Raw genomic sequence first — 19,585 nt, forward strand, 5'->3', positions numbered from 1 at the left:
TTGCTTTCATCGTTTTCAAGAGCACACAATAGATCCTATACGTTACATGGTTAGAGATACACTGCGCATAGCGTCCGTAATATTTTTCGATCCTTAAAATAAGCGTCAAATAGCGGAGTGTGCGTCAGCAAACAATTCGTAACAATCTCTGCAATCGGCAGCAATCGAGACTGCGGTGCAAATGTTGCGCGTTTTAATGAATTCGAGTATCATTTATCCGTTTCAGGTTCGAAAATCAATTACAGAAGTGCGCGGCAACGTGTAACGAGCAAAAACATATTTTTCGTAATTTTTTAATGCGCCCGTTCTGACACTGCGATCTCGCCAAGTGTTGCAACGATGCAACGTGCCGGCAATTTAAATTGATTCACACGTACGAATATTTTTTTTCACTGAACAACATCGGTTTAAAAAAAAAAGAGGAATAAAATCAAATGTGTTTTTTCATAAGCAATCGATTGTAATTTGAAGTCTCTAACAATCCCCTTAAATCGAGTTTTACGCATATTTGAATAACCATCTGGATCAGGCAGAAATAATAACACTGTACCATAAAAGATATCGCCTATCGATTGTCCTCTATCTCTCGATGTCACACTCATTGCCTTTGAATTTAACTATCAAAATTGTATACAGTGATAAGTTTACGAGCATTCATTTGTGAAGTATGATTAGCTGTTTACATGTAAATGTATAATGCCATTGACAGAAAAATTTGTGTATAAAATGGCATACCTTTCGAGCACAGAAAAAATAATTTCATTATCTATCACATGTAAATTAATACGTATAAATATTAAATATTTTAATATCGCGCGTTATCGTGATTAAAGTATTATCTTTATTAATAAACTTTATCAGATTGGTTATTAATTATTCATTTATTGGCTACATGTAAAATAATTTGCAATTAATTCATCTTAATAATATGCTACAAATACTACAAATGTACTTTTTCATTTTCATTCTATTTAAAATATAATACTTATTTAAAAAATAATACGCAAAGTAATGAATATTAATGAAATTTAGATTTTAATATAATGCCAAATTACATTTTAATTGCATTTTGGAAATACTATAGCACATACCTGTCAACAAAAGCCATCAGCTGATTAATGTTACATTTGTTGTAGCCATATGAGCAGTTTAATATTCATTTCGTCAGATTTGAACGTTGTAATTACACAGGGATTAATGTGTACATAGATTATCAACAAACAATAACATGATACTGAAAATAATCGAAAAATTAAACTCGTTACATTTTAGAAGCTTATTAATATTCATATAATTCTGTAATATAATAATTCCATCGAAAAATCTTAATAATGAACTACAATATCGTGTTCATAAAACAGCTTCTCATAATTAAGTGGCAACAGATATAGCGACAATTCAGCGTAATAAAATTGCTGTCGTTCCCCACGGGGAAATCTGCGAATAAATCCAATTCGCAAATAATTTTGCGATGAATACCAGTGCGATCGCGAGTGAGGTAAATCAGAAGGACAGAACGATTAAGGATGGGAAATCTCGAAATATTGATAGTCAGCATCGCCTCAGCATATTCTTTCGCAGCTTTCCAGCCTTCTTCATCACTACGCACAATTCAGTTCGCTCTGGTAAACTGCTATGCGATACAAACTGGAGTCTCCTGGGGAACGAAGGGAATAACATTTCAATCAATTGCACCGATATCGCGCGGTATATCGTGTTATAGCTGAAAACCGATTTAACGATACACAAATAGAAATTAGCAGCATCGTTGTTTCCAACGAATAAACGTCTAGTCTAAACAGTGAATAAAAAATACGTTTAATTAAGAGATAGTTTATATACTGATATAATGCGCTATATTTGTACGTAGCCGGGTAGTCATCCTTTATGAGGAATCTGACTAGTCTATGTCGAATATAGTGCCCCTTCGCTACCGCGAACAATTCCACGGGTATCTCCTGGGAATACACGAATGCATGGCGGTGTTTCCATAAATTTAACAATTCCCTGTCCGTCGTTCTGCTGCCGTTACAACCGCAGAAACGAGACTTTCATCGGAAATATCAAATAAAAATGGATTTATTTAAAAAAAAAAACCCCTTAAAAATATTAATAGTTGCAACATTGTTGCATTAATTAAAATTTTTTGCTTAAAAATAATTCTGTTTCAATCTAATGAAAACGAAAGACTAGAAATATCGATACATTAAAAATCTATATCTAATACAGTTATTAAAACTCTTTTCTCCATCGTGATCGTCAATCGATAATCAATATTAGAGCCGATCTATCCTTAATAATGATAATGCTCGATAAAATTGTCAATTTAACTTCACAATAAGAACATTAAAGTTAAAAACAGACATTAAGAAAGAATTGAGTGCTTGTACTGGATGCAAAACGAAGTTCGATGTTACAACACAAAACGAGAAAAAAAAAGGAGAGAAACGAGAGAAGGGAGGAGGAAAGGGGGGGGGGGACGAGTAGAGAAGTTACAGACTCGAAACCATATGCGCAAGCTATACGGCGCACGTCCGAGCGATATCCGGGAATTCTTTTTATCCGCGTTGTAAACTTTTGTGTCTACCATCCGCGCAATTCAACTTCATCGGATAAACCGCTCTGCCATACGCGCAGCGCAGTGGTCTACGGGGACGAGTGAAGAATAGCATACGTTTCAATAAATTTCGCCCGACGAGCCACCCACGAGCCACCACCTGCAACCCCGGGAAATCCATTAAAAACGAATCACTCGAATCAACGTAACGCGATTTCGGAAGTCTACCTCTGTAAAATATGCGGAATTGCGTCACGATATTAGTTTATTCTTGCCTTCGTCAGTGGCATCGGTGTTTTCCATTTCCATACATTTTAAAGAAACCTATTCGTACGTCGCGGTGCATTTCGTCTCCTCTCGTGATACTGACGTTACCCTGAGAGTTTCGTAACTGTCGAGAAACACATTTTAGCAAACGGTTTACTTATTATTCTAATTTATATGTTCAGTCTATTCACCTAACTTGTGTGTTATTTACATTGATTGGTTTATACATCTCTGCCGTTATTTTTTTTTTACTCGGAAAAAACGGTTTGCTGGAGTCTAAAAATTTTGCTAGATACAGATCTGAAAATAATTTCATTGGACCGTCAAAATAATTATGTAAGACTTTCAAATTGATTGCTAGAATGTGAAAACATTTTAAAATATTGTTTGGCACTTGAGATTTCTACGTAATTATTTTGGATCAACAAAATTATTTTTAGATCTGCATCTAATTGAATTTTCAGAAATTTCAGCGAAATTGTTCTGTCTTTCCATATTAAAAAAACTGGAATTCAATATTTCATGTATTTATATTGTACAAATAAAAGCTCTAATAATATTGAAGTGGTATTATCTACCTTTAATCTTTTTTTTAAAACCATTATTCTCTCTCGCATGTAGAATTTTAATACAAAAGCACCCGGTCGATTTGATATAAAACTCATCCAATTAACTAAAACCAGGCATGAATAAATGTAGTTACACAGAATTACGGCCGAGGTAACCGTTTCTTCGCCGCCATCGCGCTTAATTCGACTGTATTGGGCAAACTGTTATGCGGTGTACTGTATAGTATCCGATCCCGAGGGAGGCACGGGGTACGGCATGCGTTTCAATAAATTTCTACCGTACCCCATCCTTTTCGTCCTTCCCACCCCTCCCTTCCCGTCTCCTAGCCACCTACACATCCGCGTCGTGCATTCGACTGTACTACAAATTAAACCGGCGTGTACTTCGCTCATCGAACGAAATTTCAACACCGGCTCGACTCGAAACTCGGCACCGTGGGTGACGAAGCATCGCGTTAACACGATGGTACATCCGGGCCCTCGTTGTAAGCACGCGCGACTCGTCGGCGGTAATCGAGAGGAGTTGGGGGGGGGGGGGGGAAGTTGTGTGTTTGGATCTTTGTTGAAATGCAACGACACGGACGGCTTTTGCCAGTGTCCACCTTCGATTGAACGAGCGAGCGGCAAGCTTTTTCGAGCGAGATTAATCCGTCGCCAGCTTGTTGGAACAAATGTAATGGAGGACAGAACGTTCTACTGCTAATTGAATGGTGTTATGGAGAAGGCATCCAATATATATACGATAGAAGCTTGGCCGCTTTCTACGAATGACGAAAAGCACTTTCAATTGTCCAGACATATAGTTACCAGTGTTAACACTAATTCTTTCACTTTTTGATTGCTTCTCTCCTTCTTTTCACGCTATTCAATTAATGGAAAGAAAAGCCTTTGATAGTATTAATTATCTAAAGTGATTTATACCCATCTTTTCAATATCAAATAACAAATTTGTAAGTAATTTATTTTTAAAAAACTAAGAAATTTTAATTATTATGTTTGCTGGAAATATAATATATTGTGGTATATTTGATAGAAATATATAGATTTTCTCTCTGTAATATATTCATATTAAAAGGTAAACGTAAACTTTACGATACAAGGAAGATCTTCATTGAATCATTTAACTATATTCGCGGATGTAACATCGTTGGCAAAGCACTGCACATTAAACACTAAATATTCCTCTTCATAAATTCGCGCATATGTGTTCGTAATTCCGGAATATTACTACGAGTTTCAAATGATATTAATCCAACTCGTTTGCATTTGCAAATATATTGTATTTGTTTTGTGCCATTAAGTATAATACGCATTCATCCAAAGGCTCTCATCTATATTTCTGCGAATAGAAAAGTAGTTGCCTTTAAAGCCTCGAAGGAACGAAGGCAATCACCTTATTCGCCTTTGAAGTGTTTCTTCTAACAAGAAAATTAATGAATTTTATATTTTCGTTCTTTAACGACGGGAATGATTTCAATTAAGCTGCATAATGTTAATAATAAAGTGTAACCCCCGTTCATTTAATCAAAAAATATTCTGCTGGTTAATTATATTTGAACAAGTGATTATATATTTTCTTGATATTTTAATAATAAATGTAATCAATATATAATGTTAATAATATGATAAATAACATAATTTTAATAATACTTAAATAATATATAAACATATATATATAATTATTTAATTAATTGTTACCTTTATATTAAATCTATTTTAATAACTTTTGATTTTATCTTTTAAATAGGAAGTAATCCTTTAACGAAAATTCTGTTAAAAGTCTTGTAATATTTTTTATAGATTCAGTTCTTTTTATTATGCATAGAATATATGCATATATATACACAGCAAATAACTCATTAATATGTATTATCGCCTGGATAAATTTTCGAGACGCTCGTGCGATATTTACGAATGAAATATCCGTGCGCATCATAAAATTGAATACACGGAGCGATTTATAATGTTGCGCGTAGAGAATATACTAGCATTAATAAAAAATAAAGCATTAATAAAATGTAATTCCTTCATGTCTTGCAACAAGATTACTGCTAGATCTATAATGCCTGCTTAAAAAAGAACGTCTTAATTGTTATTAAATATAATAGCGTATTCGAAATGAATACGACTCTAATTTTGTCACATTAAAATTATTTGTCAACGATATATTACATATATTATATATGTAATACGCAATGTATGCCGATATTGTATATGTAATACACAATATATGCCGATATATAATATGTCGAATATTTGCAATACATACATTTGCGAGTACTCACTATGTGTATACACGTTACATAAAATAAATAATAATTATATATATTACAATACAAAAGCCAGAAGCTGTGCCTTTGCGAAATCAACGTTTTATTTTTAAATTTTCTGAAGATAGAATTTTGATTCTTCCGCTAAATCGTCTAATATTCAAACAAAAATCTAACGACTAAAATATTAACCTAGCAAATCACTCATGGGTTCAACGGACCCTTGCGATTTTTTACATTGCTGTTTTACATTTCTTTGAAGCATTGTAATTAATTGATAATAAAATATTATTTATTTGATTCATATTTATCTGTCTTTGTATGACTTCGAGGTATAAATTTCATACGTTTTGAGCTAAAAAATACGTATTCAGTCCAGAAATATAGCTTGACAAGTTGCAAGATTTCACAGACCCTGGTATGACCAAAAATAACAACAGCTTACTAGGGTTGAAATTAGAATTCAAATTAATAGCATATCATGCAAGATCATTTTTAGTTGGACAATGAACCACAAAATCTCTTGAATATTACACTGATTAATTGTTGACAACAATTCGTGGATCTAGATTGCAGGAACTGAAGAAAATCTACATATTTTGCAGTTTAGCACACTCGAGAGACTTAAATTAAATTTTCTCTCATTTAATCAAGCCCAATGGAGATCTGAATTTATCCAATTCGACAGTAGGATAAAACCACTCGTGTTGCTATTTGGGATTGTCCCCAGCGATGGTAAAAGGCCGAAAGGAGTGAGGTGACGACGACCGGAGTAAATATTCAACCATTCGTTTGAAGAGCTCTCTCCGATTTTCTCCTCCTCACCCCTCTCTTTCTCTTTCTCTCTCTTCCCTCCTACCGCTCTTTTTTTTTCCTCACACATATATTCTCTCATTGTTTTCGTAACGCGTGCGCGAACGCCTAAATCTTTCGGGCATTTGCTTCGAAAATTTTCCCAATAACAAACATCGCGACGCGCGTTCGTTTACGGAACGTGCCGAGCATGCTCTTCAAATATCGGATACCGTCGAACGCGCCTGACGCGCTCTAATCCTAATAGATGACATTCCACTCCACGAATTTCCCTCAAGATCCGACGTGGTCGGTGATTTATTATCTCGCGTGTGTATTTCTCCTTTTTTTTTTCATCTTTTTCTCCGTCGTAGGAACGGGTTCGTCAGTGTACCGCGAGGACCTTTGTTCTCTGAACGTTCCCCGGGGGGTAGAGAAACTCGTCCTCTGCGGACTCCAAAACTATCCCGTATCTAGACGGCGAGCCCATCCGACCTCTCCAAGGAATATCCTAATTTATTCCGTAACCGCCTCCGCATTTGGAAAAAGTCAGGAGATCGAGAGAACTCCTTTTTCCTATACCGCTAAGTATAGCATCGCTTTGTCGGTCAAAAATGCTAGTCATACAGCGACAATTAACAGTACATAAAAAGGAAACAGATCTATAAAGGTAAACTATTATTTATATATCGATAAAAGAGACAGGTTTTAACGCAAAGAAAACTTTCCATTCATTTCCTTCATCCATTTTCCTGTATGTAATACTGTCGATTGTCATTGACAAAACATATTTAACTGACAAAAACGTATAGACTGACTCCAAAATTTTTGAAATAGATTAATAGTAATATATACAAATTGTATATACATATACAATCTACTAATCCTAGCTTTTGCTATGGATATGTATATGTACAATTTAATCTATTATTATCAATTATACTGAACCAAAACCGTATGGAATTACAGTAAAATATTTATTGAATTAATGAAAATTGATCCAATAAATTCTCATGATGATTTAGATTTTAGATTATAAAACTATTACTAGAATTCATTGCAAGAATACATGAATATGTAGTTATATATTAACGAATCCAGTTATTTTATCACTCATTTCTTGGACCAAAAATGACCAAAATTTTTTTCAGCTTAATTCAAAACAGGTCTTTTTCAATTTCTAAAATATTTTAAAGAGAAAAATTAAAATCTATGTATACGTACAATTAGATAAAGTTTACAAAAAATTCTAATTATATTCGAGAGAATGCGCCAACATATCACGTATCTCCGGAGATTATGGTTACGATTATATATGCAATGGATTATGTTCAATATACGAGAAATATTCCATTTGACAAAAAAGTTGCGCACAATCGCGAGAGCTAAAGAGACGCTTGAGAAAAGAAAAGCGATAGTGGATTAAGCGCAAAATGAACGCGCGCGAACGACGGAATTATTAAAGCGGACGAGGGGTATTGCCGCAATAAATTATACAGAAGACACGGTGCGCGTGTGGAACGAGGTAGACGAAGAGGACAGTCCCCTCTGGGAGATGTAAAATAATACACGCTATATACTTCCTTTATGCAACGCGTCGCGGTGTCTGCCTCGGCATTTCGCCGACTGGCGGATTTTAACGTTGCCGCAACGCGACCATCGTAATTTCGTTTCCAGCGAGACAAGTGAATTATCTGACTGTGTATGTTATCTAAACAGAACTACAGCAACATCACTTTACCAGAAATGGATTTATCCATTTTGGAGCCCAAACGTATTTTATATCGACGTTTGTCGTATCGCGTTTAATGTCTCTTGCTAATTTTTTCAATGTTCAAAAATTTATGAGATATCTCGATCAGAATGGTATTTCAATTCAAGCAAAATCTGCGTTTTGTTGCCTCGATCTAATTATAAAGTAAATAATTCTCATAGATGCGTTAAAATGTATACCATTAAAATAATGCAACAATGAAAATTATTTGACCTACAATAACACGAAAACATTAAATTTTTTAACTTGTATCTGAAACAGTACATTCGCATCTTTTTATTTTCTCAGAAATAATTATTTATTAATTTTATTTCTAACAATTATTACTACTTTTTTTCATCTTTTTCATATAATACTTTTATCTTTTCTAAAATTACGAATAAAAGTGAAGAGAGAAAAAGGTACACATGTGAACCTCACGAATCTGAATCTAAATCCTGGATTGGTTGCATTCACGTTGATTTCTATTTTGATGTCTCTTGGTAGCTCACGTCCATCGAGAATGGATGCTGCGGACACGGATTATTTCGACGAGTAACGAATCTGCATTTTGTTGTTTGCCCGTGTTTAAAGGATGAAACGGGGCACGGGATAACGAAGAATCCGTTTTTGATCGGTACATCCAACCGTTTGTCCCATGTGTCATTTTATTAACTTGAATCTCTATCCGTAGACTTTAACATGCTCAATGCTGGAGCGATAATATACCTAGTGACAGTACAGTGTTTATTAAACGCCCAATACACAAATCAAAATGTTACTGTAAACATATCTTATATTAACGTTTTAGTTCTGAATATTAAATGAGTTTGCATATACATATATATCCATTTATTATTTATTTATGTAAATGTAAATATTTTTTCTTTCGCACGCATTGTATTATTTTATATCACGTCTAGGAAATAAAATTATACTATTAACACCCAGTGATAAATTCCTGAAGTAATCATAGTTCCTAACATCTGCATCTCCAACTTTATCCATCTTTGACTTTATCGATCTTGAAAATGTCTTTAGTGTGACTTCGACAGCGATAATCATCGCGCCACCCAAATCGTTTACCTGCTAGCGCCAAATTTAACTTGTAAATTCAGAAAGCGTCAAGCAAACGCGAGAGTGAGAGAGTGAAAGAGCGTGAGTGAGTGAGAGAGTGTACAGGAGTGTGAGAGAGAGAGGAAAAGGAAGAGGAAGAAGGAGGAGAGATGACTGTCCCGAAATATTTTATCATCGAAAAGCAAGACGAGACGCATATAATGAGGCATCACGGAAATAAGATATCTCCTGTTTAGATGCGATATATTCAATGTCGGTCGATGGGCAAACACAATCGTCGCGATTACAAAGACCTGGACGCGAGGGAAAGCACACCATGCGGCACTTCGTAGTCCACTTCGGTCCCTCGGGTGCAATCGAGCGTTTCCTACGATCTTCTACCTGCCTCGAAAGAAAGGGCGGGCAGGACCTTCTTTCTCCTCGCCGAATGCCGAACCTGTCCAAAATATTGACAGTGCGGGAAACTTACGGGATTCGGCGAACTGCCAGAGTACACGAAGAGACCCGGTCCAGTCCACGTGGAAGAGCAACAGTTACGAGCTGACACGGCGCTGAGCGAAGCAATTTCTTTCACAACAAGTTTATGCGTAATGTAATCTAGCGAGAATAGCGAAAATCCGACGTTTGCTTCACGTAAGGATCTTATTTGAAGTTCTCGTAGAAAAATCCGAACGACATCGTGGATTTCTCGAGTCGTAGAATTTTTTTTACGACCTGGTCGGTTTTATGCAAAGCCAAATATCACCTGCATCTGAAATAGCGCAGTGACGCACCTATAAGATGCAAAGGAAAGCTACTTGGAATTCCGAGAGAACTCATAGAAATTCGTCCATGTTGCACCTTCGAAGTAGAATAGCCCCGTAAAGTAAAGCTACAGAGACTCGTTTGCTCCTTTCTTCAGAAAATAAGTCACTTCAAAGTAATAGTGTGTTAAAAGGCAATGGTGAATTTTTCAATACATAGGAAATAAACCAGTAAAGAGCTAAATAAACTTTTACGCGTTATTTTCCAATAGCACAAGCATGATTAAATAAAATATAAAATAGAAGCGATTTTTTTGGTCAAATTACGTACGTTTACAAAATGATTTATACTATACGTATAATTGTTTTTATCATTTTCAAAGAGTTAACATACATATCTTTAATAGAAAACTTTAAAGGATTTAAAACAGTGATTTGTTTTTTATATGGAAATTATTTTAGAGAAGAATTTCTGGTAATAAAGATACATCTTGTGTAATATTATTTATTACTTATTAATGTTACAATTAATAACTCCTTTACCTAAAGAGAATTCTTTTGAATCCTTTTAATAGCAAAGACGCAGATGATAAAGTTAATTAAATTACCTTTGAACGATAAAATATCTCATATTCAAAGTAAATAAATTACTGAATAATAAATAATTTTACTACCTTGTCATATAATCAATTTTATATATTTCAGAAATTAAAAAGTATAAAGAGAGAGAACATTAAAGGTGAAGAGATAGGTTAATGAAGTAGGTACATACTCCGGATAAACAAAATACTGAAGCTTTACTATTCTCAAGAAAAATGAAGGCTAGTCACAATTGCTTACGGCATAAACACGCAAACCAATTTTCCGGGAGGAACACACCCTTCATTATTGTTCCTGATATAATCTCGCGGAAATCATATTGTTCCGCCACCGACGCGACGACTTATTACAGCTGTCTGTGGAAAATTGCTGACGCATGGGGTTTAATCCACCGCCTAGTTTTCGGAGGGTTGATAAAACACTGCGCACCAAAGGAGCACCGAAATATTAAGCCACCAGCATCGACCCTACCACCACTGACACTAGCGTCGGTAAAACCACCACGACCATTATCATCGGCCTCGGTTTCACACACGAAGGCATAATAGAACGATACCATTGGAAATCACGACAGGGCAAATGGCATTTAAGGGCGCTGGAGGATGTATGAATTATAGATCCGGTTAGAGGGGGGGTGTTTTTGCTGATTCTCATATATAAAGGGACTCGATGCACCGAAAAACTTCCGCCTCGATAGACTACGATGTCCTCGGAAAAACGTGTTAAAGGGTGCGACGGATGGCGTGAAAAATCGCGCAAAGGAAAACATTCTTCCTGTAAAGAAGTTTCAGATAATCGAGTGAGTGACTCGAGAATAAATAAGTATTTTCAATCGAGTTGCAAAAAAGTGCAAAGCGCAAAGGTATTTGGGCGATTGTCAATTTTATAAAAGTTGAGTACATTTCTTGCCGCTTTTATAACCAGTTGCTCTCGAATTGAAACCGAATTTTCTGAGCGCCTTTTTTTCAATTTTTGATAAGAAAGAAATTTTAAGTATGCGAATAAAGTTCATAGAAACAATAAGAATAAGTTGTGTATTCCTATGAAGTTGTCATTATCGATTGAGAAAGGATGAATTATATCTTTCTTTCTTTCTAAAATATTAAGTTGAAGAAACAGGCTGAACATGTTCAATTCTTTCTAACGGAACAAATCAGAGAATGCGCGTTTGTCTTTTTTTTTGTACAAAAACATATGATTTAAAAAAGCATTTAAAATTATCATTAAAATTAGAAGTTATACTACTTTGATATTACTATGTATAATTTTTATTATTATTAAATAATAAAATATTTCTAACTTTTATTATCGAGATGCTTGAAATATTTTTATAAGTTCATTTAAATTTAAAACATAGTACAAAGATATCGATACTGAAGAAACGAATAGATATTTGAAATGCTTTCATTTTCATTGGTTATCAAATTTTCCTTCATGTGCAGAGATAAACGGGTGAAGAACATTTGATAGAGAAATATTAATGCCCAATACGAACCGTGAAATGATCTCCTCGTGTTATTAGAACTTAAAATTCAGACTAATGGCCGTAACCGCGATGACTAATGGCAATACGCCGCTGTAAAGTTTTATAACTACATAGTGAAATTCGATTGCGTACGCATTCATGCCATATTCTTCGCATTTACCAACTGGCAAGCAAGATGAATCACATGTGCTTTCATCAGTTTAATCGTCTGACGATTTAATCGGCGAGAAACGTTTCTTGATAAGAAAGATAATGCGACATCACGTTTTCTAATAATCGCAATTTCGTGATAAAACATCGTAATTAATTATGGGCTGATAAGGAAGGTATTACGTAATCAATTTTGGAAATAAAATTATTCATTTAAGACTGGCATTGAAATGGGAATAAACAACAGAAAGAAAATTTTAAATATGAAACAGCAACCAAATAGCATAAATTGTAACATGAAAAAGATCAATTCAAGCTTTTCTGAAATATAACAGAAATATAATAAATAGAAGCGTATATAGTTATATTTATAAAATAATGTAACAATAAATTGCGCTCTCGTATCATATATACCGTAAAAAGCATCGAGTAAAAATACCCCTACTTATTGTCGTCGCGCTACATTCGCGGAGTCGTACATTTGTACTCGCGTATATTCGAATTCATGACAATCGGGAGGTTTTTCTCCGCGTACGCGCAGTGTCACGTCGTTGCTCGTATATGCTCTGCAAATACATCGCGCGCGCATGGCGCACAGGCGAGCTTTTCTCACGAGTATTCACTTTTGCGAACCCATCTGCGGTGTATTCGAAGCGCACTCTAAAGGCGCGTTCGCCTCGATAACGATCCTCATTAAATTTATGTACTCGCAATAAATAATAAACCGACGCGCCGGCGCTCCCCCGAGTGTACATTAAATCGACGATACGTGTACCATTCGACATTATACGCAGCGGGGCGGAGGTGCAAAGTTCTCATTACTTTCCTGGTCCGGCGCGCCCCACGCGCGCTGGGGCTGGGCATCGCCATTATTTATCGGCGCAATGGTTGGCCAAGCTTCTTCTAGTAAAAGGACGGAAGGGAGGGAAGAGGGACGAAGAGAGAGAGAGAGAGAGAGAGAGAGAAACAGAGGTCGAAAGGGGTTCTTTGGGGGTTGACGCTGAATTTAAGGAAGTCCATTTTTTATCGCTCGCGCACATAGGGTGGGATTCCCTCCTGATCCGTTCAGTCCTCAGACTCGGTGACGACTCCCTCTCACGCGAGGACGCAGACGACGGCCCGACCCTTCTTCCTCCGAGAAGAAATAACCCTGTTTGCCCTGCCACTTCGCATTGACAAGTGTATCACTTCGCGCTAATGTATTACCGGACATCTCTTTCTCTTGGAGTTCTTTCCGAAGTCAGGAGAAGATTTTCGGGAAATTGTCGTGGGAACGAAAACGAAGGCGTGTAAAGAACTATTAGAATGTACATTTTTTAAATAAGAAGGAAGGAAAAAGGTTATTGTTGTATTATTTTTACTATGCTAATTCTTTTTGAAATTTTTGTTTTTTTCCTTGTGTTTCTTCTTATGATTTTTTTGTTATATGAAAAAAAAGTTTTACTGAAGTATATAAAAATTTAGTTAAATACAGATAATTTTATTGGACTAAATAAAAATAATTTTATTGTGATAAAATATAAATATTTTTATTGGACCATCAAAATAGAACGCTTAAGCTGCCAACTAGAATGTCAACATTTTTTGCAACATTGCTCATCGCATTTGTTTGTTGAGTTTTCTACATAATTATTTTGATTATTCAAATTATCTTCAAATCTTGTAAATTTTTAGAGATACTTCAGCAAAATCGTTCTTTCCACACGAACTGTTATCATGTGATAAATGTGATTTGATAGTAATACTGAAATATGACTGTTAATACGAGTGTTACACTATAGGTGTATTTGTTTCATGTGGCGCTACAATTTTTTCTTTTATTTTCGCAGGTCCGCAGAAGAGTCAGTCGCGCTTCATGAATTTCGTTCCCAACATTGTTTATTGCGTCTAGCTAAATTTCTTCGGCAGCAGAGTCTCGCCTAGCAGGCGCCGACGAATTTAAGGAAAGCCATTTTTTATGGCACGCGTAGAGAGAATCGTAGTCTTGGTCCAGCGAGCATTCGGTCGAAGACATCCTTCCGCGGGGGCTCGGCAAATCCCGATAAAGTGCTTGGGAATTCTCGCAGGAAGTGCACTTTTCGAGCAACTTCTCGCTTGACGTGCTCGCCGATCCCGTAGACGATCGCGCCAGCCGGTCATATTTCATATATCTATCGCTATATTGGGGTCAGAGGGGACGCGTGAAAAAAAGCCATCGACTTTTAATGCACGTATCGTGTCGATCCTTTTTTTTTGTCGCAGCTTCTGAATTTCCTGCATATCGATTTGCCGAAGAAAGGCATTTCCCCAACATAAAACTGCCTTTTTTTCCCTTCGCCTTAATCAAATACAAAAAATTGTATACAATGAGGAGCATCCAGCCACAACGCTTGATGTGTTTAGCTTAAAGCATATATTTCAAATAAAATTAAGTAAACGTTTCGGTCTAACATGTGACCATCTTCAGTACATTAAATTTTTATAATGTGTATAGTTATTATGTATAAGAAAAAGAAATTTTTTTTTCTCTTCTATCTTGATCAAATGGATGTTTCGATTTTAATTATAATATGAAAATTTAATGTACTGAAGATGGTCACATGTTAGACCGAAACGTTTACTTAATTTTATTTGGAATATATGCTTTAAGCTAAACACATCAAGCGTTGTGGCTGGATGCTCCTTATTGTTTACAATTTTTTAAACTTAAGCCACTTATTATTTTAGATACAAAAAAGTCCTCGTAGTGTTATTATCATAGAAACAAGCGATTTAATTATCACGTTCGCTCTCATATTTTGAATACCGTAATAAGTCTGTATATGACTGTAGTTCACATCTAGAATATGCGAACACGGCAGCAAACAAATATTACTCCTTGTACCGCTACTGCTCGTTAGGGCACAATTAACATTTCAACCCACGCAGTATAAATTTACTTGTACAAAATCATTGAAACGTGCACTAGACTCGCGTTTAACCCTCTCCTCATTGGAACATTCGGCGAAAGCGGAAACCGAACGTGCGGTTATTGATTTCGTTTTGCCAATGCAATCCCGCTGCCGCGGAAGTGCAATAATTTCCACAGACATTTCAACGGAATTTACGAGTACTTCGGGAGAAAAAAATACAAAGCCTCCGATGGCTCTTCATTTGATTGGAAAGCCTCATGTTTTGGAAACGGACACGCGTTCCCGTTCATGCTTGTTCCGTCGATATTTACTAAATTCTGTTGCCTCATTTCGCACCAGTAGCGATTAATTATCGGGCATCACTATGGACCGACAATCGAAACAATTTATTCAATTATTGTCGGAAGAATATCACGAATCATTTAATCTGCGTCTAAATCTTATATTCATTGTCGAGCTTCCGTAGAGACTAATATAAAATTGCGAACCAACATTTTGCTCCTTAATTCGTACGAGAGGTGTCGACGTTTCGTATATGCTCGCCTTCTCAATTATTATAATTCAAGTCTCATGTAACACGCGCACGTGTGGTAAGCAATATATCGTTCTTATTACCCCGACGATCTTTCGTAGTGGCGCGTGTATATACCGTATCCGCTTCTTCGTGGTATAAACATTTGCACCCCCTATATGCCGCTCACGAAAGATACAGAATGTCCCAAGAGGGACATGCCATACCTTGGCAGTGTATTATTCCAGCGATTTTCAGCGGGAAAAGGTCGCATAAAGGTCCATTTCGAAATACCGACTAGACTATGAACGAGGAAGAGACTATGAACCCTCCGATTAAAAATTTGTATATTGTTTCTGTAGTATTAAATGTAGAATAATCTATTAATAATGCAAAATAGCTAAATTAGAAGAATATTGTTAACAATTTTTTTTGCATTTGATCTCTTTAGAATATTTTCTTTAAACAAAAAAAAGCTAGAAAATGTGATGAATTAAAATCGATGCTACTTCGAGAATTAATGCATCAATTATAAATTTAGAATAAACTATCATTAATAATATGTAATAAAACATTTTCCTTTTAAATTAAAAGAAGCTAGAAAAAGTGAGAAATTAAAATCACTGTTACCTTGTGAATTAATACGCTAATTAACTTTTATAGAACAGGAAAGCCACTATAGTAACATCGAAATAAGTCATATATTAAGGCAGGAATGCAATAATATAACAAATCTTATAATTATTATTATAGCAAATCTTGCTCAAAGAAAAGCTGTAAGATTTTTTAAATAAGCTCCTATTTTTAAAGTTAAATGATTATCCATTAATTGCTAGTAATATATATGTATATCCTATATATTGCCATCCCATATAATGTAAAGCGATTTACAACATTCAAATATATCATTATTAAAACAAAATACCATATTTGAAATTATTGAAAATTGATTATTTTCTCCTGGAACATCCAGTATATATAAAAACAATTGAAGTACATAAAAAAAATTGACTGAATATATAACTATATAGCAAGGAGAGGGGTTAATGCAGCGGCAAATTATAAATCGTCTTAACGAGTTTTTGATTACCCGCGCCTTTTGCATACGGCACGTAAAAGTGTCACCACCGATCGAAATGGCACGAGTATTTCGCTTATCTGTCTTATCCACGGCGCATGTTACATTGTCCCGTATGAAATTGCACGATAGTCAAATAATTTCTGGCACGCTACGCAAACACGACATTTTAGCAGATACAACATATCAAACGTGCCTTTTTTTCTTTCTTTATATATGTGGACAGTATAGTGCGTGTAAGCAATCAAGTTACAGACAATAATTTTTGTGCGCAGTTGAACTGTCGGCAAATATGATGTAGGCAAATGATGCTGTTGGCAATTAATTTGTAGTGGTCCACTTTCCCAGAATATGCAATCTTTATTTAAATCCAGAGGTTTCTACTCAGAACTTTATAAAGGAATATGGCGATGATTCAATAACTGAGATAGGTACAAATTACTAATGCAGTAGTATCAATTCCTTTAATATAATTACTGTTTGTCGATGTATATAATAATATATATAAAAGTGATCATCATACATACAAAAATAATCATTCGCATGTACATTCAATCTTAAAATTAGCTAGTATTCTGAAGACGCAGCCGGGTAAATTAGCAACTAAGTGATACTTTATTATGATTGTTCTATACTTTTAGAGTATGTTTCATTTTTATGTTCACATGCTGTTAAACATCATTTCATCCCTGTTGCCCCATTGTCATCAAATATTAAACAAACACAAATAATGCTCACAACACTGTAAGCGGTAGTACAAAACATACTTTTCAGGTAGTGGCTCGCACTCATGATACGACAGTTAAGTCCCATCGCGCGCTCTCAATCCCGATTTCCACTCCCGCCAGTGAGGGAAAACTTTTGATTGCGCTTGTTCATGAACGCAAGCGGAAAAAATGAATACAGATAAACGCAGCCTTAAGGACTACATAGATACGTAGTATAGATATAAATTTACACAGAATTACACAAGCACTTAAGATCCAGCTAGACTGTTAAAAGCATTTACATATATTCATTATCGAAAGGAATAACAGCGAATTAGTTTAATTTCGTCACTTGAACATTTTTTTGCAGTATAGATAGTGATACATTATTTAATATGTTGAAACAGTATGTAGTTTTAACCCTTAATACTAAGAATGCACCGAGTCGTAGAATTAGGATAGAATAAGTATTTATATGGTATGCGTTATATATTGTAAAAGCGTATAATAGGATAATGTAATTTCAGATTTGTAAGACATGCGGTTTAAGTTAAATTTAAAAGTAAATTTAAATTTAATTATAATCTTAATTGTGTGTGTGTGTGTGTGTGTGTGTGTAATTGTGATTCAAGGATTAATGTTAATTAATGTTCATTAAACAGTAAACATCGTTTATTTCTTTTATAACATTTACTTATTATATTTTGAGGTCTAGCAGCGCCAAATTTTTTTAAGCATCACAAAATAAGAAAATTTTATTAAAATTAAAAAAAAATTTTTATTTTAATAAAATTTTAGAGTACGTTTAATTTTACGTTCATACTGTTAAGCATCATTTCATCCTTGTTGCCCATCAAATACTAAACAAGTACAAATAATGTTTACAGCGCTGTAAGCGCCAATACGGAACGTTAAGGTAGTACTCACGATATGATCCAAAAATTAAGTTCCCTCGCGCGCTCGATAACGATACTCTCACTCCAGACTTCCATTATCACTAGTGAGAGAAAATTTTGATTGCGTTAGTTCATGGACGCAAGCAGAAAAAATGAGTACAGATAAAACGCAGTCTAACACAGCTCATTGTTTATATTATCTCCCTTCGATTTACATAACGGATTGACAAATTTTTACGAAAATTGAATTCTTTTCACGACTCTTTTTCAAACTAAACGGTAAAAAATTGTATGACTTTTTTTCTCAATATTTTATGTTCCTCTATCGCATGTTCATTTTTTATTAACATTTTACTGCCACTTTATGCCCTACAAAAACAAACGCGATATTTTCTTGAGCTTTGTATAAGCACCTTGTATAAAAAGTGCAGGTTTTAATTACACACATCACAGTACTCTCATTATAATTGCAATCTCATTATAATTGCACAAGTATGTCAACATCCTCTAGTACAATGCATAATTCCAATTTTAAGAAATTTTATAGGTATTCAATTCGCGATTGTACTACATTAAATCCAGCAAGGACATAAAGGCAAGAATCAATCATCTCAAAATTATTTAAAGAATTAAACAATGAAAGCTTCCTGGACTGTTTCGCTTTCTGAATGCGTTGTCAACTTTGCATAGTGCTCCTGTGTTTGACAGTGTTCAATTGTATCTCATAGAAAAATTATGACTACTGGAAAAAAAAATCCATTTATACATAAATGTTACATCTCATAAAAAAATTACGTTTTTATTCTCAATTTCTTTTATCAACGAATCGTCATTATTATTAATAGTTATAATACCTTTGGATCTATCCCAATGTCTCAATTGTGCTTTATATTTTACTAATTTCATCCTTATGTGACCCTAAAAAATAAATAATTTTTTATTAATTGTGTAGTTGTATATTACAATACTAAAATACGATTACCAATATTGAGTTGGAGAAAAGTTCTGAGAAATTTTGTTAGATCAAAATTATGTACGGAATATATTTGTTGCAAAATTTTCGACTATCTGACATGAAAGCTTAAAGTTTTTCTTAAATGTTCGTTTTTGAAAAATGTTCCTTTGACATTTTGTTACCAAATCACACGCGGATTAAATAAAAGGGCATTCTGATTTTGATTGCTCATAACTCATCGTTAAAAATCATCGTATCCATATGACCATTGCACAATGGAAAA

General features: G+C 34.8%; 1 protein-coding gene across 1 annotated transcript in view; it reads right to left on the minus strand.

Moving 5' to 3' along the window:
* Window positions 1-19,233: 19,233 nt before the first annotated feature.
* LOC108761510 (zinc finger protein 134-like) overlaps window positions 19,234-19,585 on the minus strand; it is a 4,108-nt gene continuing 3,756 nt past the window's right edge. Inside the window, exon 5 of the mRNA XM_018508107.1 lies at window positions 19,234-19,265. Within this exon, the coding sequence (XP_018363609.1) occupies window positions 19,234-19,265 (32 nt within the window). The remainder of the gene's footprint in view (window positions 19,266-19,585) is intronic.

This window comes from Trachymyrmex cornetzi, unplaced genomic scaffold (assembly GCF_001594075.2).
Source record: "Trachymyrmex cornetzi isolate Tcor2-1 unplaced genomic scaffold, Tcor1.1 scaffold25, whole genome shotgun sequence".
NCBI lineage: Eukaryota > Metazoa > Arthropoda > Insecta > Hymenoptera > Formicidae > Trachymyrmex > Trachymyrmex cornetzi.